The sequence below is a fragment of the Lampetra fluviatilis genome, chromosome 34 (assembly GCF_964198595.1).
Source record: "Lampetra fluviatilis chromosome 34, kcLamFluv1.1, whole genome shotgun sequence".
Taxonomy (NCBI): Eukaryota; Metazoa; Chordata; class Hyperoartia; order Petromyzontiformes; family Petromyzontidae; genus Lampetra; species Lampetra fluviatilis.
In genome coordinates this window covers 8,938,830-8,965,653 of record NC_136308.1, presented here as the reverse complement: position 1 = coordinate 8,965,653, position 26,824 = coordinate 8,938,830, and the positions used below count along the sequence as shown (strand labels likewise).

Here is a 26,824-nt window from a genome sequence, read left to right as displayed (position 1 = left end):
CCAATTCGGTTTCAGGAAAGGGCGGTCCTGCACAGATGCCATATTTTCTGTCCGTCTGCTACAGCAGAGGTGTAGGGAATTCCAAAAAGACCTACATCTCTGCTTTATTGACCTGGTCAAGGCCTATGATACCATCAGTAGGACTGGGCTCTGGGTTGTTCTTCGTGCTTTCGGAGTCCCTGACCCTCTGCTCACGATCATTAAGGACCTTCATGATGGTGAGCGGGCCCGGGTAAAACTACGTAGCCGGGAGTCGGAGCCTTTCCCTGTACACCTTGGGGTGCGACAGGGATGTCCTCTGGCTCCCACATTATTTAACATCTATTTCGACTGCGTAGTTCGTGAAGCCTTCAATAGCTGTACCGGGGGAATTACCATTTGGTACAGATACAATGGGAGGCTGATCGACGCCCGGGTGCGATCAAGGGATGGCTCCCTATTGGTCAACCACGTTATGTATGCCGATGATTTGGTAATAGCTGCTCATTCAGAAGAGGAGTTGGAGACGCTGCTGCTGAGACTGGAGCGTGCCACTAAGAGGTGGGGCCTTACCATCAGCCCCACCAAAACTAAGCACCTGCCTGGGTATTTTGTACCATCGGGCACTCCACCCCCACAACTCCCAATCGGTGATGGGGCAGTTGTGGAGAGAGTGGAGAGTTTCCCATACCTGGGCAGTGTGCTTATGACCGGCTCCAGTTTATCAGCAGAGGTCTCACTCCGAATCAGTCGAGCGGCAATATCTTTTCATCGGTTGCGTAACGCTGTGTGGAAGCTACCTGGTCTGTCGCTCCGCACGAAGCTTCAGGTCTTCTCGGCCACGGTCATTCCCTCCCTTCTCTACGCTTGCGAAACGTGGACCCCCCTAGTGGAGCATCTTCGCCGGTTGGAAACATTTAGGCTGGCCTGCCTATGATCCATCCTGGGTTTAACCAGGCTGGATTGTGTGAGGAGCTCACAAGTCCTTGAAAGATCTGGGCAAAGTCCCATCAGTGAGCTCCTCCGGCAGGCAAGGCTGCGTTGGCTGGGTCATGTAGCCCGCATGCCCAGCCACCGCATGCCTAAACAGCTTTTGTTCGGCCGGATCGAGGGGGCTAAACGGGCGCGGCACGGGCTAGAGAAGAGATGGAGTGATGTGGTACAGGAGGACGTGGAGCTGAGTGGACTTGCCGATGACTGGTACCAGCGGTGTCAAGATCGGCCTCAGTGGAGGAGGCTCGTGAAGGACGCTACTGGGCAGTTGGAGGCAGTCGCCCTCCAACAACAACGGAGGGCGGAGGAGCGACGCTCACAACAACGAGCAGAGCGCTGGGTGGCTAAAGCACAGCAAGTTGGCACAGTAGGGGGCACAGGTGGTGCATCAGCCAGTCATCTCGGTCATCTCGGTCAGTCGACCCGTGGCACCTGGGTCTGCCCCGTGACCTCCTGCCAGCGGGCGTTCGACACTTCACGTGGCCTCAGGGTGCACATGGCCTGGCACAAGCGTCGTGGTGACGTCACCGCCACTTAGTGGCGAATGGCGGTTGTTGTTGTTGTGATGCGTGTGTGTACATTGGGTGGGTGAATGTGTGCATGTGCATTGCGCTGTGTGCGCAATGGGTGGGTGATGTGTCCACGTGTGCGGCTGTGTGTATGTGTGTGTAGGGGGTTGATGGATGTCTGTGCGTGTGCTCCACCTCCACGTGTGTGCGTGTGTGTATTGGGCGTGTGAATGTGCGTGGTGTTCGCCTATACGTGCTGGGATGCGTTCGTGTGTGTGTGTGCGGTGTGTGGTTGGGGAGCTGTAGTGCGCTACGAACCCGGTGACTGGAGTTCGATTCCTGCTCATGGCCAACACCAGTGGCGATTGTCTCAACCGGTCTTGGGCCTCCCCTAGGTCGACTCAGCCTTGAATGAGTACGTTTTAACACGATTATAGTCTGCAGTAGTTTCACAGTAGGGGACAATGTTAATGTCGGGGGCAGCAGAGCTCTTCACCCAATTAGATAATTTGTGGGTAATTATTTCAAACTTGGGCCATGACGCCAGCACTGCGTGGCCTTCTCCGTTTTGAACAACATTACGCTGTCTTTAACGCCCGCTGCAAAGCGGACGGCGGTCAGTTTCACTTAATTCCCCTGCCGCAGTACTAACCAGGGCGGCCGATGAGCTCGAACCCGCGGAACCTCCGTGACCAAACGGCAAAAACGCAACCGCCGCCCGGGCCCGCGTCAGCTTGCACCACTCCACAGGGCATCTTTGTGCAGCAGAGCCACGTGAGCGAGCGGGAGACCGCGAGGATGCGTGGGCCCACTGGGCGTGGGCTCTGCCCCGATGGCTTCTCATGCTGCCCGGGCGTAGCCGGTGTTGAGTTCCAGCTTGCGCAAGCCGCTCTCTCCCAGGCCGAGGTCTGCAGCTGCAGACTTCAGAGGACCCGTTTATCCCATCCCCGGGTTGCACGTTGCTCGGGGTGACGTCAAGAAAACAGACGCGACCACCGCCTGCGAACCGAGGGCCCGGCGTGCCCTAAAAAAGCCAAGTGGGCAGCAACAAACAGCACTCTTTGAAGGTGTGCGTTTGTTTGGTACGTTTATTGGAAAGAGCAAAGGTTATTTGTGGGAGCTTGGGAAAATAGATGATGGGAGAGAATTCCCAAGTGGAGCAGTGAGTGCAAAAATAATACGCAGAAAGAGAAGTGTTGTTGTGACCTCCAGTGTGGTGGTGGTGGTTGAACGCAGTGCGAATGAGACGACACTGGCCTTGGTCTACCAACGCCTCAACGTGGGTGGAGGAATCAACGAGTGATGTTCACGAGAATAGTGACCACAGTAGTAGCCACAAATGAACCACAGTATCTTGCTGATTTCGTCAAGAAGCATAAAAACCACCACAAAAAATTCCGGTCATCCTCGCAGCGGCTTTTGGCTAACCATCGAACAAAGACGGTCACTACATCGTGCGCTTTCAGGTGCACTTTAAAATCTAGATTGAAAACTAATTTCTTTAGAACTGATTTTCGTGTTTAGTTTGTTGTCCTTCCTCCGCACCTCCAATTAGCACGGTTGGCTACGTACGGTGCGAAAGAAGTTCAACATACATACATAGTGATAGGGGAGTTTTCTTTTTTTGAATAGATTACATCAACCATTAGAGTTGTGAGCGACAAAGCCATTCAATTGCTTTGTCTGAGAGACGGCGGTTTGCAGATAACACCCAAACCAATGCCTTCGAATGCATATTTTGTATAGAAGAGTGATACGGTGGTGGCTGACCGCCCACCCGCCCGCCGCTGAGCGCGCGACGAGAGTAAAAACGGTGCACGGTACAAATAGTGAAGATACTGCACTCAATTAGTGTTAACTAATTGGCACGTATCTAACTAAAAACAACTGCAACAACTGTATTACGAGTGAACAAAACTCAACACGTTCGTCAATAACACAGCGTGTTTCAGGCAATGTGCTATGAATGAATCGTCACCTATTACATTTGTTACATTTGTTTTATTTTAAGGCCACAGTGTTACTGACCGATGTGTTGAGTATTTTTTTGTGTTTTTTTTTTGTTAATCGTGCTCGCGCACCGCTCTGCCAACGCAGCAGCAGCAGCAGCCAAATATTTTGTCATATTCTTGGTTCTTTCGGTAAAGTCACGTATGAATGTGAAGCCCTGCAGTCACGAAAGCTTTAAATCGAAATATTTTGTCGTTTGATTTTCAAGTGCGGCGAGGTGCGCCCCACGAGAAGAGGGGGGTGTTTGCTGCCTGTGTGGACGCTGTGGGTACCAAGCGTTCGCTCATCCGTGCGCTTGACGGACGCCGTGCTTGGCGAGTTAGCGAGGCGTGCGGGGATCGCAACCTAACGGGACCACCTGTTGGCCCGCCACCAAAGGGCCACTACGTGCGGTGTTTGTACATGAAAGCCGGTCTTTATTTATGCAAGCACTTATTTGATTTCGCGTTTTTAAAGCAAAATTTACAGACCCATTGCCGGGGTAACCCTTGGGTTGTTAAAAATGTTTTCCCATTCATACGTATCAAAGTAATTATAATCATAATACCCACATTTGAAGTTGCAACAAGGCCAGAAATTGATTTTGTAGTCATTATTTGAATCGTTTAGTCTCGAAAACTGAGTGAATAATGAGACGCAACCATGGACTTAAGCCCTTGTGAACTCCACATAGCCAAGTCTGCCAACGTCATATCTTCAGTCTGGGATTTATTTTTAATATTAAACAAATTCGTTTGAACCATTCTCTCGGGCCATAAAATAGCCGAGATTATATTTGCCGATTTGAGGCACACCTGTGCTTAACTAAACTTGAACTGAATTCGCTGCGACGCCTCTGCTCAAGTTTTCAGGCCGCTTCAAGTGAAATGACATAATGGTGGGGGACAGGACGGTGCTTTGGGAAGCAGGGAAATTGCTGGTTGGTGTGTGGATCTCTGCTGCTAGGAGGCTGTGGGAGGTTGAAGGGGGGACGCCGTGGCTTGTACTGCAGACGGCTTTGCGAGCAGTGGCCGGTGGGGTAGGTGTCAAACCAAATGGATTTCCTCGTGCTCGAAAGCTCTCTCCGTTGGCTTCACAAATGCTGCTGCTGCTGCTTATGCATACCAGATGGACTGGCCAGACCGTGGGAGGAGAGGGAGGTGCGTTTCTCGTGGAAACTGACGTGCTAGTTGTAGAGCCTCGAGGCTTTGTCGGCAATTGGCCGCTTGTGGGTGATCGTTAAAAAAAATAACTCCAGTAACTCCCGCCACCTTCCCTCCCTCCCTCCCTACTTCCCCTGCAGCAGCCACCATTCACCCTTCAGTCCCGTCCCCCACCACCACCACCCACCCTCTACCCTCCGGCATCCTCGCTCCATCCCCCATCGCAAAACTTTCCGCCACCCCCACCCTCCTCCCCATCTTTGGCTCAGTAGCGGCACCACCGCAGCAGCAGCAGCAGGACCCGGCGTTCCGTCACGCGTTCTGCGTTCTCGCGGCCCCAAGCTCAGAACAAACGTAGCCAAGATGGGTCTCGCTCCGCAGGCCTTCGCTGCGCTCTGGGTCTCGCAGCTCCTTATCGCGTGTGCAGGTAACGGCTTCAGTGGCGGCATTGGCGGTGGTATCGGTGGCCGCGTATGTGACGGCGGTGTCGGTGGTGGTGGTATTGGCGGTGGTATCGGTGGCCGCGTATGTGACGGCGGTGTCGGTGGTGGTGGTATTGGCGGTGGTATCGGTGGCCGCGTATGTGACGGCGGTGTCGGTTGTGGTGGTATTGGCGGTGGTATCGGTGGCCGCGTATGTGACGGCGGTGTCGGTGGTGGTGGTGTTGGCGGTGGTATCGGTGGCCGCGATTGTCGCGGCGGTGGCGGTAACTTAGATGTAGCGATGTTGCCCTCGGCGCGCCAGCGGCTACGGTTTCTTGGCGGATGATGTGGGGCACGTGGATTACGCAGATCGCGGCTACGTAGAAGAATGAGGTTGGAATATGTTTTTGGAGAAGTTTCTTCACCAAATAAACCGTTTTAGTGCCCTTTTTTTAGTTTGCGGCCAGATTTTTTTTCTTAAGCGGAGAGAAATAAAACGCCTTCTGACAGGGAGCAGGGGGAGATGGATCGAACGGGCCGACGGAGTCTGATGGGTTTTAGCCAACGAATGAGGCCAGATTTGTTTGGTTTTGTAGCAAACTCACATTAACAGTCCAAAAAAACTGAAACATGTTGGCACGGAGTGGTGCGTGTAAAGAGCAGTTGCTGCCAAAGTAATGAAACAGTAATGGTGCCCAATGCACACGTGTGTGCCTATGTACGTTTGTGGGGAGCAATGGTGCAGTGATCAGCAGATTGCTCTACGAAACCAGTGACCTGAGCTCAAATCTCAGCGACATCTATCACCAGTGGCTAGTGATATCCGACTGAGCCAGTCCTGGTCATCCTCTGGATCAGCTCAACCTTAAACATGTACCTGGCGCAGTGGTGAGACAGAGATCATGGGCCTGATGCTGGCCACCCACCCACGTGTGTGCCGTGCCGGCCTTCAGACGTGCTACTCGCTAACAGCACTTGCTCCAACAGTCTGTTCAAGGCTCTACGGGAGATCTTTGTCTTTTGTGCGCGTGTGCGGGGCATGCGATCTCGTCAGAAGTGGGGAGTGGTAGTGTAGTGGTTAGCACGCTGCGCTACGAACCTGGTGGCCCGAGTTCGATTCCCGCTCACAGCCAACACCAGTGACGATTATCTGAACCAGTCCTGGGCCTCCCCTAGGTAGACTCAGCCTCAAATGAGTACCTGGTGCGGTGCAGAAACATCGCCAGCAGGGAGACAAAGGCGGCTGGGCATGGTGCTGGCCATCCATTCCCTCCTGTGTCGTGCCGGCCTTTATAGGTGCTCGCTAACAGCACTTGCCCCAACAGTCTGAACAGGCTATACGGGCGATCTTTGTCTTTGTCATCATAAGTGAAACGTTCTCAAATGAGTTTGCTGATTTTCTCTTCGTCTTTAAACCTGTAAGTTGCGACGCGAGCTACGGAGATGCCTCCTGGCTCGATCGTCATCAGCGATGAATCGGGCAAGTCGAGGTGACACGAGCACGTGGTGGTTTTTCTAGCCAAGGCCCCCCCCTCCCCGCACCCCCCGCCCCCCCCTCACGTACTCTACGGACCTTATCACGCTCCGCTCGAGCGCCATCACCCTGAGAGGACGCAGACGCGCCGCTGTCGACCTCGGGGCGGTCCCTTGCGAGACGCCGGGGTCACGCGGGCTGCTACGAGGCAAAGGTGGCAGCTTGATGAATTAAGGAAGTGCCCGGCAATATGTTTCTTTGGCAAGCTGCTGCTTCGGTGAGAGCAAGCGCCCTGACCTGTGTGGTCAAGGGGGCTTTCAGGTAGAGGAGGTACACGTGGGTGGTCTTAGTTTTTACTGCAGTCGTCTTTAAAAACATTTTTACTTTCACGGATGAATCGGGGCTCCCTCAAGTTATAATGCCTGTCGTGTTCAAGGCAGCAGATCTGAACTCCCTTCTGTTTTTTTTCATTTCCATCTGTGATTCTTGGCTTGGGTACTCGTGAAGCTCAGTCGGGCTTTGTGTGGCGCTGGGGTGGGTTTTTTTTTTGTAAAAACCAAAATACCACATGCGCACTTTTTTTCTGCAGAAATATTGTACAGCCGAATGAAAAGTTTTTTTTGAGGAGCGTTTTTTTTAAAGCTCAGCCTGGCTTTTGTGTCCCGCTGGAACGCTCGCTCGGCCTAAGAAGGCCCCACATTGTGTTGCGCATGAGCGTCGTAATTTATCGGAGCGGTTGACAAATCGTTTAAAAAAAAAACTATTGAGAGCAAACAAAAAGGGTCCTGGCCAGACTTCCTCGTAGTAACTCCAAATGTAATTAACTTTACTTTGGACCGTGATTTGCAATTTTATGGTACAGGTCACGATTAATAAAACTGAGGACATAATCCATCTTTGAGATGTATTCGGGTTCTAGAAGCACTTTCTCAGCTCTCCATTCGAAAACAGAACCCTTGGCATATTCCACAAAAACAATTGAAAAAAAATTACTCGAAATGTGAGCGATTTCATTTCAAGGTTTGTGGTTGCCAATGTTGGAAAGTTCAAAAACGTTTGATTTGATTTTTCATTGTGATGTGATCTTTTCCCCTTCACTAAAGTTTACACTTTAATCCCATGTAAGGCCATGTAATATTACATGGGGTCTCTCATTCAGAGACCACGCGCTACGTTTACATTATTAGAATATTTTTGTGATACTGCATTGGCAGCGGTGCATAAGCACAAATAACAAAAACTCATCACCGCAATCAATAACACTGTGGCCCTAAAAGGAACAATTATGTAACATGCAATGTTTTGGGAAATGGCCCTTCTTCATAACATACGTCACAAAAATAGATAATCACTCCTTTAGCCCTCCCACCAGGCAGTAATCTTAGCCAATTTATGAGATAGTGCCAAAACCCGACTGGTAGAACTTGTACATTCCAAAGCAATTGTAAGATGGTGTCACTTTAAAAAAAAAAACCTCCTGCATTGGCAGTTATATGATCGCGACAAAAATCATGTCCTTTATTATTAACACTGCCTTGCAACCCCACAAAAAATACAGTCGGCCGGCTGACATTTCAAGCAGTGAACCTTCCGCTACGAAGGATGGAGGTGGCAGTGTTAGCCCGCTGCATATTTTTCTCTTCCACTTTGGAGTAGAGGGGGCCTGAAATATGAGTATGGAGTATACGGGGAGGGGCAGCATAAGTGACTTTCTCTGTCACAACCATCAGAGTGGAGAAATCACTTCTCCTCCTTCCCTGTGTTGTTTTTTGGGTGATAAGATAGTGTTCATAGTGAAGGTGATTGATTCTTGTTTAATGTCAAATTAACGACAACATTTTGATGAAGTGATAACACTTTGCAGGATAAAGGGGCCTGGGTTCGATTCCCGACTCGGGTGCCTTTTCTGTGTGGAGCTTGCGTGCTCTCTCTCCCTGCTCTGCGTGGGTTTCCTTCGGGCTCTCTGGTTTCTTCCCATGACAAAAAAATACCATACAATGTCACCGGTATTGACCAAAATATCCCAGTGCCGAAAATATGCCCTGAAAAAATCACTCAATTGAGATTGCACACCGAGAAACATCGCCACCTACTGCTGCAAACACTTGTCAGGACTCTCCTGTAAAGGAATCTTGAGACTCGGTGAGGACCTTCCTGGGTAAACAAGCCTAAACATAATCATTGCAAACGGGTGTTCTTTTACAGGTCTTGTTTGTCAGACAAGAGCCACCCCCCTCTTTATTTCCCACCCCCCCTCCCAATTGAAATGTACAATGATTGTGCTCCATCTTGTCATCAAACGCAGAATAAATTCGCATCCCTCGCGGAGCGGTCGAATATTTCCAGTCAGCGAACGAACCATAGAAGTGAATATCTCAAAACTACTTCTGACATCCCTTTTCAAGTGACCTCTGTTCTACATAGCAGCAGGGATCGGCAATTTCCCACCCGCCCTGGCACGGAGAGTAATGTTCGTCACATTTTGACATCCCGACCGATGTTTTTCATTCTCAGGGCTCGGAATTCAGCTGAATTAGATTTAATATGGTCGTTTTTTTATGTGTGTGCAGTCATTGGTCACCGGGCAGAGATCTTAAACTCACTTCACTCAAGAACTCAGTTTCATAATGGGGAGCTGCCTGGTATCGAACCCAGGATCTCAACGGTGCAAAAATGATAAAACTAAACGAAAATACGTTTTATTTTACAAGGTAAAGCCCATTGAGCTATATAGCTTTTTTTGGAAGCAACCTGGCCACAAATGATAGCTGAACGAAGTGGCTTATGTGGAAATTTACAACAGCCAAATACTTTAAATGCATGTTTCTAAATGTGGAGTGAAAAACGAGAGGACCTGGCGAAAAATCCACGTGACCACGGGAATAGAGACATGCAAATTCCAAATATACAGGCGTCAAGAGTCGGAATCTAACCCACAACCTCTTGCATACCAGGCGAGGGAGTTAACATCTCGCCACCGCGGCACGATCCTGCTTTGGCAGTGGTGCACAAACACAAATAACAGCCTGCAATGGGAAGGTCCACAGCCTTATAAAGAGGGGATATTGTCTAAAACGTCACCTATGATATGTTTATTTTCATCTTCAGGGCCAGGTTATTGACGAATGTGTTGAGTTCATGTAAATGTTTGTTCCCTGACTTTAAACGAGTCCGGGTTGTCGCAGTGGTCACAGCAAGAAGGGTTTGGTTTAGATTCTTGACTTTGGCACCTCTCTGCGCCGAGTTTGTATTTTCATTTCATCCAGTTCCCAGACTTAGTGTGGCCTTCCTGGGTAAATAAACATCGTGGTTATTATAGCTGCGTGAGTTTACTCATGTGACAGTGTTCCCACACGTGTATGTGTGTGTGTGTGTTTGCAGCGGTGTTGCCAGTAACCTCGCCGGAGGAGCTCATCCACAGCTGCTGTGCGGCGGGGCAGCAGTGGGCAGCCGAGACGGGTCGCTGCGGGAACATCCCCATGTCCGGGGCACAGGGGGCAGACGACTGCAGGTGCAGCATCACTCCCCTCCCCTCCCCCCCACCACTTCTGTCTCATCTCTCACCACCACCGCCAGCCCCCCCCAAAATACGGTCACTGCACCGCGCGCTTCCAGATGCGCTTCTGTAGCCGTCTGGGACGCTCTTCCTTCCGATATTCGGAAGCCACTGGAGCTATGTACTTCTTAAATGACTTAGATTTAAAACTAATTTGCTTGGAACTGCTTTTTGTGTTTAGTTTGTTGTCCTTCCCCCGCACCTCCGATTAGCCACGGTTGGCTATGTACGGGGCAAAAGAAGTTCAACACACACCCCCCCCCCCCCCCCCCAGCAGCGGTAGGCGCAGAGAACTCCACCGCGCACAGATCACACGCCCCTCGTTGCCACCTTCTTAGGAAGACATACAATGAACGCACAGCAGTAAACGCGTGCGGCGACGTGTAAAGAAGGCATCGAGAGAGGAAAGGGCAGCACTGCAGGAATCGATCGCCCTGACCAGACACAGAGAGGAGGATAACGTTCCACCAGTTTCATCGTCGGCCAAAAAAACATGATGCCCGATGGAAAAGAAGAGCAGTGACACAAAGACAAAGACAACGATCCCCTGTATAGCCTGTATTAATTATTGGGGCAAGTGATGTTAGCGGCTAGCACCTATGAAGGCCGGCACAGCACACGAGGGGGTGTGTGGCCAACACCACGCCCGACCGTCTTTGTCTCCCCAGTGGCGATGTTTACACACCGCACCAGGTACTCATTTGGGGCTTAGTCGACCTAGGGGAAGCCCAGGACTGGTTCAGATAATCGTCACACTGGTGTTGGCCGTGAGCGGGAATCGAATTCGGGACGCCGGGTTCATATGTACACGGACACACAGAGCCGGCAGCCATGAAGACAACACCCCGATGTGTGAGGGCCAAAAAAAAAACTAACAACATCCAGGAGCTGGCCGGGTAGCTTCGGGGGATCAGAGAGATGCTGAGTCGACACTGCTGAGATCTTCTTGGGTTTGAATCCGATGTCTCGTCGGTAGCAGCGTCTCCTCCCGGAACGTCTGCAACCGCCCCATGCGAATCGTAAATAGACACCGACGTTTCTAGACACCGAGTCCGGGATTAATTTGGAGCCAAAGAAAATTCAAACAAAGCTGAGAAAATAAAGTGCAAATGCCCAATGTCCTGAGTGTTAGGGACAGTGACCTAGCTATCATTTGTGCAGGCAGTGCAACTGCACGGGGCCCAATGGCCAAAGCAGCTCAGGTGCTGGGCTACGAATAAGGGGTTCACGTTGGACAGGGGTCCCATTTCATTGCGTGTACCCAGGGCCCCATGCCAACCACGACATGCCACTACATTAGGGCCAAACGCACTGCTGTATGAAGCATCCAATGCCAATGTATTACATTCTCGTGGGCAGTAGAGCCCGCTGCTTTATAGCAGGCTTATGTATACTATACAGTATGTTATTAAAATGTTACACGCTGTAGCTAGACATCTGTAGACAATAAAAAACATTCAACCCACTGCTTAGCTCACTTGATCTTGACTCAGGGTACAGAATGAAGGAATGGTGGTGCAGCGTTTAGCGTGCTGCGCTTTGGAACCCGGCTTCTTGAGTTTCGATTCCCAGTTAGGGCTAACATCATTGGTGAGTGATATCTGAGCTGGTCCTTGATGCCCGCTTGACCCGACTCACACTGATCAGCTTGCTGAAGTATGGTCACACAATCAACCGTCCATGACTAACACAGCGTGAGGAGACCTTCACCAAGAAGTGTACTGTTTTGACAAAGTGCTGTAAACGAGTATTTTTTTTTAATTATCATTATGGAGTGAAGTATATATATCAGTGTTCTTCATTGCAAGGTCCACGGGCCACTGATGGCCCCTGATGGCCTTTAGTGCAGCCCCCGATAAATACACAATGTGAAAACACCCCATCATGCTGTCAAACCCCAATGGTTTCAAATTCTTCTTATTTTGTACGGCTCGCATAGATGCAGAGCAACCACTACAGTTTCACGTTCAGGTTGGTCAAGCCAAATAACCGCGTCAGGAGTAGTGGAGCGGTATCGCCGCAATATCTCCTTCGTATTGTGGATCGGGCACTGCTTCGTTATATGGTCTGTTCTGGGTGACCACAGTCGCATGCTCCTGGGGAGTTTTAAATTTCACATTGTGTGCATCAGGTATCCGCATCTGTCATTGATGTCTTATTGGTGAAAATTGGCTCCCCTCTGAAAATTAGTGAAGCTCACTTTTATATACAGAGTGCTTCAACATTTTTTTTACACTTCTGAGAATTTTCAACAATATCACAAGAAAACTGCCTCCGGGCTCTGGAGACCACCTGGAGAAGATTCCAGGCATGTGTTGACAATGATGGCGAACAAGTGGAGACTCCATAATAGAGGTTTTTGGGTTAGATCACATAAATATATAAATGTGTCGTTAAAACCCGCCACCACCTGACACAGCCAACTAGTAAGGGTTGTCACGTAAACAGAACATGCCAATTCGTCACTAGCACAGCACATTCAACACGTTAAAGAAGCGCTGCAAATGAACGGTTACAATGATGCACACATCAATGATGCACAAATCAACAGGGCGTTGAATACCAAAACCAAATCAAATAACAAGAGCATTGAAACTGCCCAAGTAATTAAAATGATCAAAATACCGTCCATTGCGGGAGTAACTGATAAACTAGCCAGATGTTTGGAAAAACAAAACATCCGAGTCAGATTTGGCACGGTACATAAAATACAGAAATCAATATCTGGTAAAAAATATGTATTACCGAAGCTATCAACAGAAGGTGTGTACAGGATTAACTGCACATGTGGAAAATGTTATGTTGGGCAAACAGGACGAATGATCAGCACGAGACTAAAAGAACATCAGAGAAATATTTAATTATCCCAAATACAACTGTCAGCAGTAGCAGAACACGCGTGCCAACAAGGACACTCAATTGATTTTGATAATGTTGAAGTTTTGTGCAAACTAGCTACTACTTGCCAAGACTAATTAGAGAATCTATCGAAATTGAAAGAAATAAAATAACTTTAACCGTTCGGATAGCTACCGCCTTAGTGCTGCTTGGAAGCGAATAATCGAATAATACATTATTTAAATGCTTGCCTACAAAGGGCAGCGTACTTCAATAGGGATTACCGTTGCTCCGGCTATTTTAATAAACACAATAGACAGGAAGGACAAGTTCAAAGGGCTCGCATAAACATTAAGACTTCTCAACTAATCTGGCTGTTGCCTGATGAAGCTGGTTGTAATTACTGGCGAAACGTCGTACTCATTTTGTAAATGTTATGGCCTGGCTCTTCAACACACCGGTGTGCTGTACTAGTGACGAATCGGCATGTTCTGTTTACGTGACAACCCTTACTAGGTGGCTGTGTCGGGTGGTGGCAGGTTTTAACGATACATTTATATATTTACACGATCTAACCAAAAAACCTCTTATGAAGACTCTTTGACTTTTTTAAGCTATTAACATACATTTGTTATCATATTACAGTGTATTATCCGTTCTTTTTCCATTCACAACGTTAGTCCCATTTAAGTGTTAACATGTTTTTGAAGTACCTTGTATATAGTACGTAGTTTTAGGTTTGTGGGGAACTCTTTGATTGTGGACCAATAGCACCATCTTCTGGCCAGGGTGAGAAGACGCATGGATGGGCTGTGTGGGCTCCTGTAACTCACTCCGGTGTTTGTTTGATGGCATTGCTCCGCTGGCAATGCAATGAATCATTGATTCGTGAATTAACATCAGTCCTCAAGCCCACGATGCATGCATTGGCATTGCATGGTGCGTATTAGAGTTGATCACACAGTGAGCATGCCAATGCTGTGCCAATGTTGGCATATGGTTGCAACCGTAGGACCAATGTTGGGCCAATGTCCCACCATCCCGTGTTTGCTGGGTAGTCTGAGTTGTGTAAACGTTCTGCACATTATCCTTTAGACTGCTGTCTTAGAACGAGATGGAACAAACGAGACCGATGAACTGACATGGCGCAAACCATACTGACGGAACAAAGCGGAAGTCAGTGTAGAGGAGACGGAACAGTCCAGATAATACTAATACAAACAAGACAAACGTTGCTTCTTGAATTTATGACAATTCGTTGAACGTCAGGGGAAAAGGCAGGCGAGAACTACAGAATCCTGGATTGTGATACGAGCATCAGGTCATGAGATAAAGTCTCCATTCACATCTCTCCCAGAGCCGTCCAATCCATGATTAGGAACAGCCCTCGTAAGCGCAATGTCGCAGAGCAACCTCTGAAATGTCCTCAAGTGACTTCTGTTTGATACAGAGGGGGGAGGGGCAGCACGTGCCCATCCGCGCTGCCACCAAAAGTAATGCTCGTCGCATAAAAGTAAAATCGATATTTTGTTATACTCTTTGATTCTTTCGGTAAAGTCACGTAGGTAGAAAAAATAAAATAAAAATATATATCACGTTTCAGCACTTCCACTGCTGGATTTTTTTTCCGCCTGAGGACGATCGCTTGTGTTGCGATTGAAAAGTCGTGATATATTATTTTTGGTTTTATTTTATTTTTCTACCTACGTTACTTTACCGAAAGAACTAAAGGGTATGGATTCCTGCAGTCACGAAAGCTTCAAATCAAGATCGAATTTTTTTTCTTTCAAAGATGAAAGTTAGTCAAATTAAGTGCAGAACCAAATTTAGTGTGATATATTATTTTACGCAGTCATTGGCGACTGGGAGGAGATCATCAACTCCACCAGACCTGAGAACCCGGTTTAATTACAGTCAGCTGTCTGGATTTGGACCCAAGATCTCACCAGTGTCAGCCTGGTGCTCTGACCTCTGCACCACATGTCCACTTACTCGCTTTAAATTACACTTGTTGTTTTCATTGGTGCTCGAATGTTCTAGAGAGGGCCACAGGTCGCGCGGTGTCGATATAGCCAGAGGTAACCCTCTCGCCCAGGTCTCTCGCAAATGAGACATTATCTTGAGTTCTCGCCTGGTTACACAAATACAACTTGACTTGAGCCGAGCGTAGAGGCATCTGTGCCATGGTACGTGTGGCCTGCGAGGTAGCACAGCAGTTAGCGCACTGCGCCACCCGAGTTTTATTCTCGCTCGCGGCCAACGTCAGTGACAAAAAGATCTGAACCGGTCCTGGGCCTCCCCTAGGCTGACTCAGCCCTTAACGAGTACCTGTTGCGGTGCGTAAATATCAGCATTCGGGAGACCAAGACGGCCAGGCGTGGTGCTGGCCACCCATCCCCATGCCTGCCTGGCCTTCATATGTCCAAGCTAACAGCACTTGCCTCACCAATCTGTTGGAAATCTCTCACGGGGGAACTTTGTGCGGTCTGCGAGGCAGGGTGGTGCAGGAGCAGTGCTGCATGGCCTTCCTGCACGACGTCAATTGCCAGGCGGGGGTGGTGGCGGCTCGCAGTGGGGGCACCTGCACATCGCTCGCCAACGACGTGTGCGAGGCCAACCTCTACAAGGTGCCCGGCCGTCGCCCGCGCTAATGTCCTTCTCCCCCGTCGCCTACGCCACCGCCATCGCCCGCACCGCAACGGCAGCCACCCTTATCACTTGCACTAGCGTCTTCACCTCATCGCCTGTGCCACTGCTGTGGTCAGCGCCACTTTACCGAGTCACATAGAACTGCTGTTTTGTGTTTAGTTTGTTATCCTTTCCCTCCGCACCTCCGATTAGCACGGTTGGCTGCGTACGGTGAAAAAGAGGTTCAACATGTATACAACATCACGGGCAACTTGCTTTACCTCAGCAGCGACGCTACCACTATCATCTACAGTTTTATGCATCTAAGGCGACCAGCTTTACCTCATCAACAACACCACAGCAACCAGTTTTACCTCATCAACAACACCACAGCAACCAGCTCTACCTCATCAACAATACCACAGCAACCAACTTAACCTCATCAACAACACCATAGCAACCAGCTTTACCTCATCAACACCACAGCACCCAACTTTACCTCATCAACACCACAGCAATCAGCTTTACCTCATCAACACCACAGCAACCAACTTTACCTCATCAACAACACCATAGCAACCAGCTTTACCTCATCAACACCACAGCAACCAACTTTACCTCATCAACACCACATCAACCAACTTTACCTCATCAACACCACAGCAACCAACTTTACCTCATCAACAACACCACAGCAACCAGCTTTACCTCATCAACACCACAGCAACCAACTTTACCTCGTCAACACCACAGCAACCAGCTTTACCTCATCAACACCACAGCAACCAACTTTACCTCGTCAACACCATAGCAACCAACTTTACCTCGTCAACACCACAGCAACCAGCTTTACCTCATCAACAGCACAGCAACCAACTTTACCTCATCAACACCACAGCAACCAACTTTACCTCATCAACAGCACAGCAACCAACTTTACCTCGTCAACACCATAGCAACCAACTTTACCTCATCAACAGCACAGCAACCAGCTTTACCTCATCAACACCACAGCAACCAACTTTACCTCGTCAACACCATAGCAACCAACTTTACCTCGTCAACACCACAGCAACCAACTTTACCTCATCAACACCACAGTAACCAACTTTACCTCGTCAACACCATAGCAACCAACTTTACCTCATCACCACCACAGCAACCAACTTTACCTCGTCAACACCACAGCAACCAACTTTACCTCATCAACAACACCACGGCAACCAGCTTTACCTCATCAACAACACCACAGCAACCAACTTTACCTCATCAACAATACCACAGCAACCAACTTTACCTCATCAACAACACCACGGCAACCAGCTTTACCTCATGAACAATACCACAGCAACCAGCTTTACCTCATCAACAATACCACAGCAACCAACTTTACCTCATCAACAACACCACAGCAACCAGCTTTACCTCATGAACAATACCACAGCAATCAGCTTTACCTCATCAACAACACCACAGCAACCAGCTTTACCTCATCGCCTACAACACGACAACGTGACGGCAACCTTTACCTAATCAACAACAACACCACTGTCGCCTACATCACCATGACCACTATCTTTACCCCATCACGTGTGCTACCGCTATCACCTTAACCATCACCACCACAGCCACCTCAGCCACCACCTTTACCTCATCACCGACACCTCCACCACTTTCGCCTATAGCACGATGCTCACCTTCACCACCACCACCGCCACCACAGCCACCACCGCCTTTTTAAAAAGGGTGACACGCGAACACGTCCAAGCCCTTGCCCAGTGCCATTCACCTGTGCTAATGGCTGCCTTTTGACGCTCGCTTTCACCTTGCGGCTGACCGTCCGCGTTGTTCGTCTGCCTTCTCTGGCCCCTCACTTCCCCCATCACGCCGGTCCCCCCGGTCACCAGCAATGCTGCGACTGCTGCTCGCTGGGAATGCGCGCGCGCATCCGCGGGCACGGCTGCGGCGACGTTCTGGCGCTGGGCCACGCGTGCAGCCGCGTGTTCCGCGGCTGCTGCGAAGAGGCCCAGAACCTGATCCCCCCGCCGGGGGAGGGCGCCGGGCCACGCCGACCGCGCCAGCCCGAGACCGCCACGGACGCGCAAGGTGCGGTTCGGCGGATGCCCCCCACCGGGAAACACGCCAGCGTTGGCCCCGAAGTTGGCGCAACGTCCCTCTGCGATTATTGGGGCCTTCGCGTGTTAACGCCGGCGGGCACCACTTAACCCTTTTACCCGTTTCGATTGACGGACGCATTTGTCGTAATTTTTCGTAAAAGGCCACGCGGGAGGGCGTGTGGCACAGTTTTGGCACCAGCTAGCGTAGAGTGCGGTCGTGTCGCTACAGTTCGCTGTGGTGAGTACAATGTATTTTAAAACAGTGGAGCTATGCCTCTCTCGATGAAATTTACGCTAACATCTTGCACATTCCGAGATTCAGCGGTGAATGGGACCCACGCTGCAACTTGCATACCTCTCGGACTGGGAAAGGGTTACATTCACCAGAGCAGTGGTTTTTCTAAACTTTAAATTCGTATTTATTTACTTTATTCACGTATCTGACTGGATTTGATCTTCAGTCTTCTTCATATGGCTGATGCTGATGAAGTGAAAAACAGCTGTAATTTTACATTGAGGCGGTTATGGGCCAGATAAGTGTGTCAGGAGTATCGGATTGTATCGCTGTGATGCCTCCTTCGTATTTGTGAATTGTCCAATGAGTCATTACATACTCCTGGGTGACCACAGTCGCACACCGGAGGAATTTTAAGATCTTCTTTGTATATCGCACCTCCGATCAGCAGGGTTGGCTATGTACGGGGTGAAAGAAGTTCAATATAAATACGTATAAATGCATTCTCTATCCGTTATGAATTGTAAAATGTGTGCATACGTGCCGTTGCGTTTGCTATGCGTCGTCAATCCACATACCGGGCACGCTCGCTAACGAGGCGGTCCACCTCGAGGCGATTATCCAGCAGAAATAGTTCCAGCAGCAAGAACAAACTGCTGACTTCAGCAGTTTTTTCTTGCTGTGGTTGTCCCACCTGATGACGATTGCTTGTGTTGCGATCGAAACGTCGTGATCTATTATTTTTCTACCTACGTGACTTTACCAAAAGAACCAAAGAGTAGAGTTAAATTTACTTCACGTTAACGAATGAATTAAGATCCCTGGCAGCGGCCGGCAAATTACATTTCTCATCAACGACGACGGAGCGAGGCGACGGTGTTGTGGCTCACGCGGTCTTCGTGCTCCTCGCAATGAACCTCTGGTGGTGGCGTGCTCCTCTCCCTCCGCGGTTGCAGCGCTGGCGGGCGGCGCCGGCTTCGGCGAGACGGAGGCGGGGGCGGCCGATGACCTGGACGAGTGCACGCTCTACCCGGGGCAGCTGTGCCAGCAGCTCTGCGTCAACACCGCCGGATCGTTCCGCTGCGCCTGCTTCCCTCGTCACCGGCTGCAGGCCGACGGACGCTCCTGCTTGCCCGGTGAGCCGCGACGTCGTGAATGGTGGGGTGGTGGCGGTGGGGCGGTTCGAACTCAGTTGGCCGGGTACACGGGAAAGTGTGCTAACCGCCGCTCCACCGCTTCCCCCCTAACCCTCCTTACAATGAATAATTGTTAATCAATTAAGGATAAGCATGGGTTACATAATGTTATCCAATGTGTGTTTGCCCTCGGAAGTATTTAATTAGTAACGCAAGCCGACGGCCAGCTGTCAGGGAACAACGCATTCGCATATTTGCAAATAGTTATTTTTGCTGTGTTGTTTGTGTCTTCCAAGTATGAGGCCAATCCCCCTTTTATCAATGTGGTACGTCCTTCATAGCAAAGCCACTCTACAGAGAGGTTTTGTTCATATCGGGTCATTGTTTCATGCAGTCACAATGTCTCACCGTTAGAGACGGACGGAGAGCTAGTGCACTAACGCTTTCGAAGTTAGAGTATTTGGAGAGCGTTCAAACGATCGGCGTTTGGTGGGTTGTGTGCGATGAGAGAATACCCGGTGCTCGCGTTTGAGAGGACCCCCTCTTTGCAGACAATGAGGATCGGGGGGACCGACTGGAGCTGCACCAGGGGCAGAACCACGTGGACAGATGCCAAGGTGCACACATCTCATTCAGAATCAGTGGGAGATCATTCAGAATATCTATTTGTATTGGAGGAATCTGATGAGCTATACAGCTCTTTTTCACAGATGTCCGGTAGTTCAGAACACACATAATCATCATCATCATCATCATCCATGGGTTTATCCACTGCTGGATGAAGGTTTCCTCACACCAGTTGCATCCTTTAGCACCCTGCAGTGCCACGATCCACGTTCTCTCCTGCCCAGGGAATTATCTCATCACTCCATCTCCGCAGGGAACATCCCTTTGGGCTTGTTCTCTCCAGTGACGATTATTGGAAACTGGTATTGTGCCTCCCCGAGGTCAACTCAACCTTAAAATGAGTATTGGGTGTGTACAGAAAAGAAAACACCCTCGTTAGGGAGACAAAGGCGGCCGGGCGTGGTGCTGGCCACCCACCCTCTCGTGTTTCCATGCTGGCCTTCATAGGTGCTCGCTAACAGCACTTATGCCAGTAATCTGTTTAGGTTATTTAGGGGGGCGGGGGTTAAAACTAAACTATTTGTATTCTACCAGGTAAGGCCCACTGAGCTATACAGCTCTTTTTCCGAAGCAACCTGGCCACAAATGATAGCCCAACAAAGTGGCTTATCACGTGGACATTGATATCAGCCAAACACTCTAAACGCATGTTGATTCTAAATGTGGAGAGAAAATCCGGAGGAGCTGGAGAAATTCACGCGACCACAGGGATAACATGCAAACTTTGGGATTGAACCCACGATCTCCTGTATACCGGGCGGGGTTGTTAACATCTCGCCACCGCGGCAGCTTCTTTGTCTTTGTATTCACTCCGCGTGCTTGCGTGGGCGGCGCGTGCAGGCGGGGGCCCCTGCTCGCAGCAGTGCCACGACACGGGCTTGGCCGCCGTGTGCTCGTGCTTCGCGGGCCACGAGCTCAAAGAGGACGGACACACCTGCCAAGGTGACCTTCCCAGCCACGAACACCGATCCCGAGGGGCGACCACCCCCACACCCCTTCACTCTGATCACGGAACGACAATTGCATTTTTTTTTGTCCACACGACTCATTAAATCGCATTTTGCAGGCTGATTTGGATGCCATTCAGCGCGCCCGCGATGCTATCTCTCCAAGGCGGCCGGTGGAGGCGCTGACAAAAGGAGTCAAATTGAGCAAGGGAGCTAACAAATATGAGTTAATCAGTGTGGCGGGCCCAACCTGGACCCCGCACTGCCCCGGTGACTGGCATCCGGCCAATCGGCACTCAGCCGTGAAAAAATCTAAATTCCCCGTGCAATTCTTACCCTGAGCGGTACGGCAGGCCCCTCGCGGCCGGCAAAACAAAACGGAGAATCTCGAATCGGAATCTTTAGGCCACGGGTAGGAATCCGATGAGCAGTGAAGCTTTTTTTTTCACACGTGTCCAGTATGGGCAGGTCAAGCAGGTAATAACAGCAAACGATACAAAAAAAAAACGATCGGAGTGCAAAATAGAGAAAAAGGTAAGCGGGTCACTAAAATCAAAATACACAATAAATACATTATATAACCCCGCTTTATCAATCTTGGGCAAGGCAGCAAAAACAACAAAATAACAGACCCATACCACAACATGACTATACACAGCAGTAGTCCCTCGGTAGAATGGCACATTAACAGTGAACTATCGATACATACAGGTAAAGATCAAAGTTACAAATCACATTTGAAATCGTGGCTGCTGTATCCAGCACTGAACTCCCCGGGTCCTGTGAAGAAATACAGATTTCCCAGGACAGCTGATACCTCAACCACATGACGATACTTTGGAAAACCAGGACAATTACACCATACATTTTACATTCATATAGCAGCATCTAAATTTAACCGCATCTGCAGGTGCTTCATATGAAGAAAAAAAAATACAGATGGGCTCTAAAGTCGTGACTTGGACAAGGGCAGCAGCAGCAGAGTCTCATCCGCACGGAGTTCTAGGGAAATAAAATTCCAGACCCTCAGGAGCAGAAGCCGAGAAGGAGCGACCTCCGAGGGAACGAAGGTTGACCGTGGGCTTTGTAAAGAGGCGGAACCGGAGACGATGTTGAGAAGTGAAAGGTGAGGTAGGAGGGCAGGGGAAAAGCAGGGACAGGTGACAACAGAATCAGAATATTTATTTATTCTGGAGAAATCCGATGAGCTATAATGCTGTTTTTTACAGATGTGCTTGCACTCAGCCACCTACTCACCCTTCCTCTGTCTCGCCAGACGTGAACGAGTGCCTGGTGGAGTCACACACGTGCCTGCCTGGCCAGCGTTGTGTGAACACGGTGGGCTCCTTCCTGTGCGAGCGCAACGTGCCCTGCATTCCCGGTTTCCAGATGGGCTTCGACAACCAGTGCACAGGTACGGCAGCCAGAGGCCGGAGCCACAGCCTCCTATATTTATCTCTCTCCCCAATGCGGTTGGCCAAACATGGCGATATGGGTGCCACAATGGTGAGATCTTAACTCCTTCGCCTGGTATACAGGAGGTCGTGGGTTCAATCCCGACCCTGACGACTCCTGTATATTTGGCGTTTGCGTGTTGCTCTCTCCCCGTGGTCCCATGGATTTTTATCCGCGTGCTCCACATGATAAGCCACTTGGTTGAGCTATTTTTTCGTGGCAAGGTCACTTCTAAGAAAGAGGTGTATAGCTCAGTGGGCCTCACCTGGTAAAATAAAAAATATTCAATATTTTTAAGTAGTATTAATAGATATAGGACCATAAAGCTTGGAAAAATGTTGATGCCTTCCTGCTCGTATCATACGGTGTGTTGAGGTGCAGTTTGCATGAACCACGCTTTGTGTATATGTGTAAATATATATTGGATTATGGGGCATCCAGACATATGATGTTGTTGCAGCCACCGATGTTTAACCGAAGTTTTAAGATGATGCTTGGTGGAGGTGGCCAGGTGGCTTAGATGTCAGAGCGCTGATCTGGCACTGCTGAGATTCTGGGTTCGAATCCAGAACCAAGTGCGATTTAATCGGGTTTTCTGCTCTAGTGAATTAATGGTTTTAGCCTGGTCACTAACGACATCAATGTGTGCCTCCAGCCAACCGCTCGCACTCACCCCTGCCTAGTGCTCCTCTTCGTAGCCCTAGACCTGAGCCTCTGTCTTGTCTGCGGGCCCGGGGCAGTTGCACCGCCTGCACACACTCCTTGATAGCTATGCCATTGAGTTTGAGCAAGTGATTGTGATCATTGCCGCTGCCGCTGCTCTCGTCGCAGATGTGGACGAGTGCTTGACAGGCAGCCACAGCTGCGGCCCCAGCAACGAGTGCCAGAACACGCAGGGCTCCTTCCTGTGCCGACCTCGAAATCACTGCGGAGAAGGTTTCACCAAGGACCTCGTGGGCAACTGTGCCGGTGAGCAGTGCGCCAGTGTTCCATCGTTGTCACCATCATCATTGCCATCATTGCAAAACTGTTAACACCATTGATATTCTAATCGTCATCATCATCAGCAGCAGCAGCAGCATCATGGAGCAGTGGCACAGTGGTTAGCGTACTGCGCTATGAACCTGGTGACCAGAGTTTGATTCCTGGCCTCGACTGATAAATCAGTAGCGAGTGACATCTGAACCCGTCCTGGGCCTCCCGTTTCACCAAACCCAGATTGGTGAAGTGTTGTCAAAGAACCACCACGGCTGAAATAGGATTGAGGAGGCCCTCGTCCGGCAGTGAATTGACAATGGGCTGCAAATGATCATCATAATAATTAATATTATTATTCATCGTCACCATCGTTCGCTTCAGACATTGATGAGTGCTCATCCGGCTCGGCGCCGTGCCGCCCTGGCTTCAACTGCATCAACACGGTGGGATCGTTCACCTGCCAGAGGACGCTCATCCTGTGTGGGCGCGGATACCACGCCTCCCCCGATGGAGTCCGATGCGTGGGTACGGCGACCACGTGTCACGCACACCACACACATGGGGCCAGATGCTTGGGTACGGTGACCGTGTGTCACGCACACCACACACATTGGGCCAGATGTTTGGGTACGGCGACCACGTGTCACGCACACACACTTCCGAGCACAAGCGTACGTGGGGTCGCGTTGCAGAACCGGCAACCACGGAAATTTTTCTATTTGCGCATTTATTTTGTCTTTGTTTTTTTCTTCTTTCCGGAGATGTGGATGAGTGCTCGACGGGCGTGCACACGTGCGGTGAAGACCAGTTCTGCCAGAACGCTCCGGGCACCTATCGCTGCGACTGCCGCACGGGCTACGAGTTCGACGTGCGAACGCGCGCCTGCGTCGGTGAGGGCGCCCGCGTTGATGCCAACCGGCACTGCTGCTATTGTCGGCCCGACTCACAAATGCACCCATAAGCCATCAGGATTTCTCCTATGTGTCCCTGGCAAGCCACCGATATGCACCTACACACCACCGGCACCCTTCCTGCCAGCATAATCGACAAGCCCCTGTATCCACCGACACGAGTTCAGTTCCCGCTCACAGCCAACAACGGTGATGGATATCTGAACTGATCCTGGGCCTCCCCCTAGGTCAACTCAGCCTTAAATGAGTACCAGGGGCACTGTGTAAACATTTGCATTGGGGAGACAACGGCGGCCGGGCATGGTGTTGGCCACCCACCCCCTTGTGTGCCATGTTGGCCATCATAGGTGCTCGCTACGTGCTCGCTAGCAGCCCAGGCCCCAGCAGTCTGTGAAATGTTATTTTTATCTTTGTGTTTGTTTGCCCATCAGACGTTAACGAGTGCTGGAAGTACCCGGGGCGGCTGTGCGCACAGACGTGCGACAACACCGAGGGCTCCTTCCAGTGCTCGTGCGGCGAGGGATTCAGGCTGGCGGCCGATGGCAAGAACTGCGAGGGTATGTACACTCTCCACGAGGGGCCAGGAACCCCTGCCAGATCGATCCCGGGCCACCTCACCCTGGGCCATTAAACCCTCGTCACCCCGAGCCCAGCCTGGGCCACCTCACCCTCGGCCATCAAACCCTTGTCACCCCTAGCTCAGCCTGGGCCACCTCACCCTGGGACACTAAACCATCGTCATCCCTAGCCCAGCCTGGGCCACCTCACCCTGGGACACTAAACCCTCGTCACCCCTAGCCCAGCCTGGGCCACCTCACCCTCGGCCATCAATCCCTCGTCACCCCTAGCTCAGCCTGGGCCACCTCACCCTGGGACACTAAACCTTAGTCACCCCTAGCTCAGCCTGGGCCACCTCACCCTGGGACACTAGACCTTAGTCACCCCTAGCTCAGCCTGGGCCACCTCACCCTGGGACACTAAACCTTAGTCACCCCTAGCTCAGCCTGGGCCACCTCACCCTGGGACACTAAACCCTCGCCACCCCTAGCCCAGCTTGGGCTACTCTTGTCTGTTCTAGATTTGAAGCTTTCGTGACTGCAAGGATTCATACTCTTAGGTTTTTTCGGTAAAGTCACGTAGGTAAAAATTAAAATTAATAAAAGTAAAATAAAAATGACGACGTTTCGGAGGCAACACAAGCTTCCGTCTGTATCAAGATACGGTGATCGTGCTGTGACGGTTCCACCTGAAGACGGAAGCTTGTGTTGCCTCCGAAACGTCGTGATTTTTATTTTGCTTTTATTAATTTTAATTTTTACCTACGTGACTTTACCGAAAAAACCTAAGAGTACTCTTTTCTGTTTTCACCTAACGCTGGGTACTCCAATTCTGCAATCCTGGTCACTCCTCGGCTATCACTGGGTCACTCTGGTTTTTGCCGCCCAACCCTGAACCACACCACCCTCTACGTATGTAACCATTCACCACTCCTCCCCCAGAAGTTCGATGGATCGACACAATTCAGCGCCGCGATATGATCCAAGAATACCTTTTTGCGTCTCATTTTCACTCTCTCTTTCATATTGTTTTTCATTTTGTTCAGACTCGTTTGTAACTCATCGTTTAATTTGTTCCGTGCTACGTGCACAATTTTACGCGAGCATCGTAGGCGTAATAATTGACTTAGATCAATGAATCGCTGCATCATCACTTACTTACTTATCCTCACACAAGCCGAACTCAGTCTCCCTAGCAATATTAAAATAACTTGATTATCCAGGATTGCCACACTGAGTCCTAGGGCTTTTTTTCAGGAGGATTCTGCATTGCATTTTGTTTTAGTTCAAGATATTTTCTGTCAATTTCTGAGCATTTCTGACCTGTCATCCCTGAGACCCCAGGCCACTTTCCACTTTCTAGCCCGGTCAACGAGCCTTGAGTGACCGCGAAGCGACAGGGCGAAACATATACGGAATTTAAGGCATTATACATTATTTTTCTACGATGGAAGATCAGCGGCGAGGTTTTTTTTCTTTTCTCTAACATTAATGCAGATCAGCAAAACGTTGTTTTTTATTATCGCGTGCGCACCTGTCGGAAGAAAAAAAGAATGCCCTCATTTGGCGAGAAAATTCTCGCCGTGGTAAAGGTCACACGCGGGGCCAATGTGCCCTCGCAGCGACACCATTATATTATCAGCTGGCTTCTAGGCGGCATTACAACTTGCGTGAAAGAAAATCCCCTTTAGATGTAAATCATCGTGACCTTTTAGTCCGCCCCGGCGCTGCTTTATATCTAAACTAAATGTGGGCGACTTCTCGGTTGTCTTTAAACTCTTAAAAGCCTCGCCATTTCATTGTGAGTAAAACCGCGCCGCCGTGGTGACTCGGGCTCGCGCGCCTTGTTGTGACCCGGCGGCTGGGGCCCGTCGCGATGGCCATCCACCGCACGAGTTGTTTGAGGAAAACATCGTGGTCTCCAAGCGCCGACGTTGCCGCGCGTCGCTCAAGGAGCATGCGGGGAGAAAAATACAACTCGAAAACACACGAGATAGCCTCGTGGCGTTGCGTGCGCGCGCGCGCGCGTGCGTGCGTGCGCGGACTAGGCGACGTGTGTGATCTCGTGTTATGGTGCTTGTGTTTTGAGAATAAATGTGTGGACTCGAGCAAAAAGGTGACGCGCGGAGTTGGTGATTGTGTAGAGGGATAGCTGAGTGAGTAGAGGGTTAGCTGAGTGTGTAGAGGGTTAGCTGAGTGAGTAGAGGGTTAGCTGAGTGTGTGGAGGGTTAGCTGAGTGAGTAGAGGGTTAGCTGAGTGTGTGGAGGGTTAGCTGAGTGAGTAGAGGGTTAGCTGAGCGAGTAGAGGGTT

General features: G+C 50.1%; 1 protein-coding gene across 1 annotated transcript in view; it reads left to right on the top strand.

Moving 5' to 3' along the window:
• Positions 1–4,825: 4,825 nt before the first annotated feature.
• Positions 4,826–26,824, top strand: part of LOC144944354 (fibulin-2-like) — a 35,422-nt gene continuing 13,423 nt past the window's right edge. The window contains exons 1-12 of the mRNA XM_078872457.1: positions 4,826–5,060; positions 9,911–10,040; positions 15,421–15,550; positions 17,459–17,657; positions 18,860–19,039; positions 19,591–19,656; positions 20,507–20,608; positions 21,890–22,027; positions 22,900–23,037; positions 23,428–23,571; positions 23,808–23,936; positions 24,389–24,514. Coding sequence (XP_078728583.1) covers positions 4,997–5,060; positions 9,911–10,040; positions 15,421–15,550; positions 17,459–17,657; positions 18,860–19,039; positions 19,591–19,656; positions 20,507–20,608; positions 21,890–22,027; positions 22,900–23,037; positions 23,428–23,571; positions 23,808–23,936; positions 24,389–24,514 — 1,546 coding nt within the window. The 5' untranslated portion in view covers positions 4,826–4,996. The remainder of the gene's footprint in view (positions 5,061–9,910; positions 10,041–15,420; positions 15,551–17,458; positions 17,658–18,859; positions 19,040–19,590; positions 19,657–20,506; positions 20,609–21,889; positions 22,028–22,899; positions 23,038–23,427; positions 23,572–23,807; positions 23,937–24,388; positions 24,515–26,824) is intronic.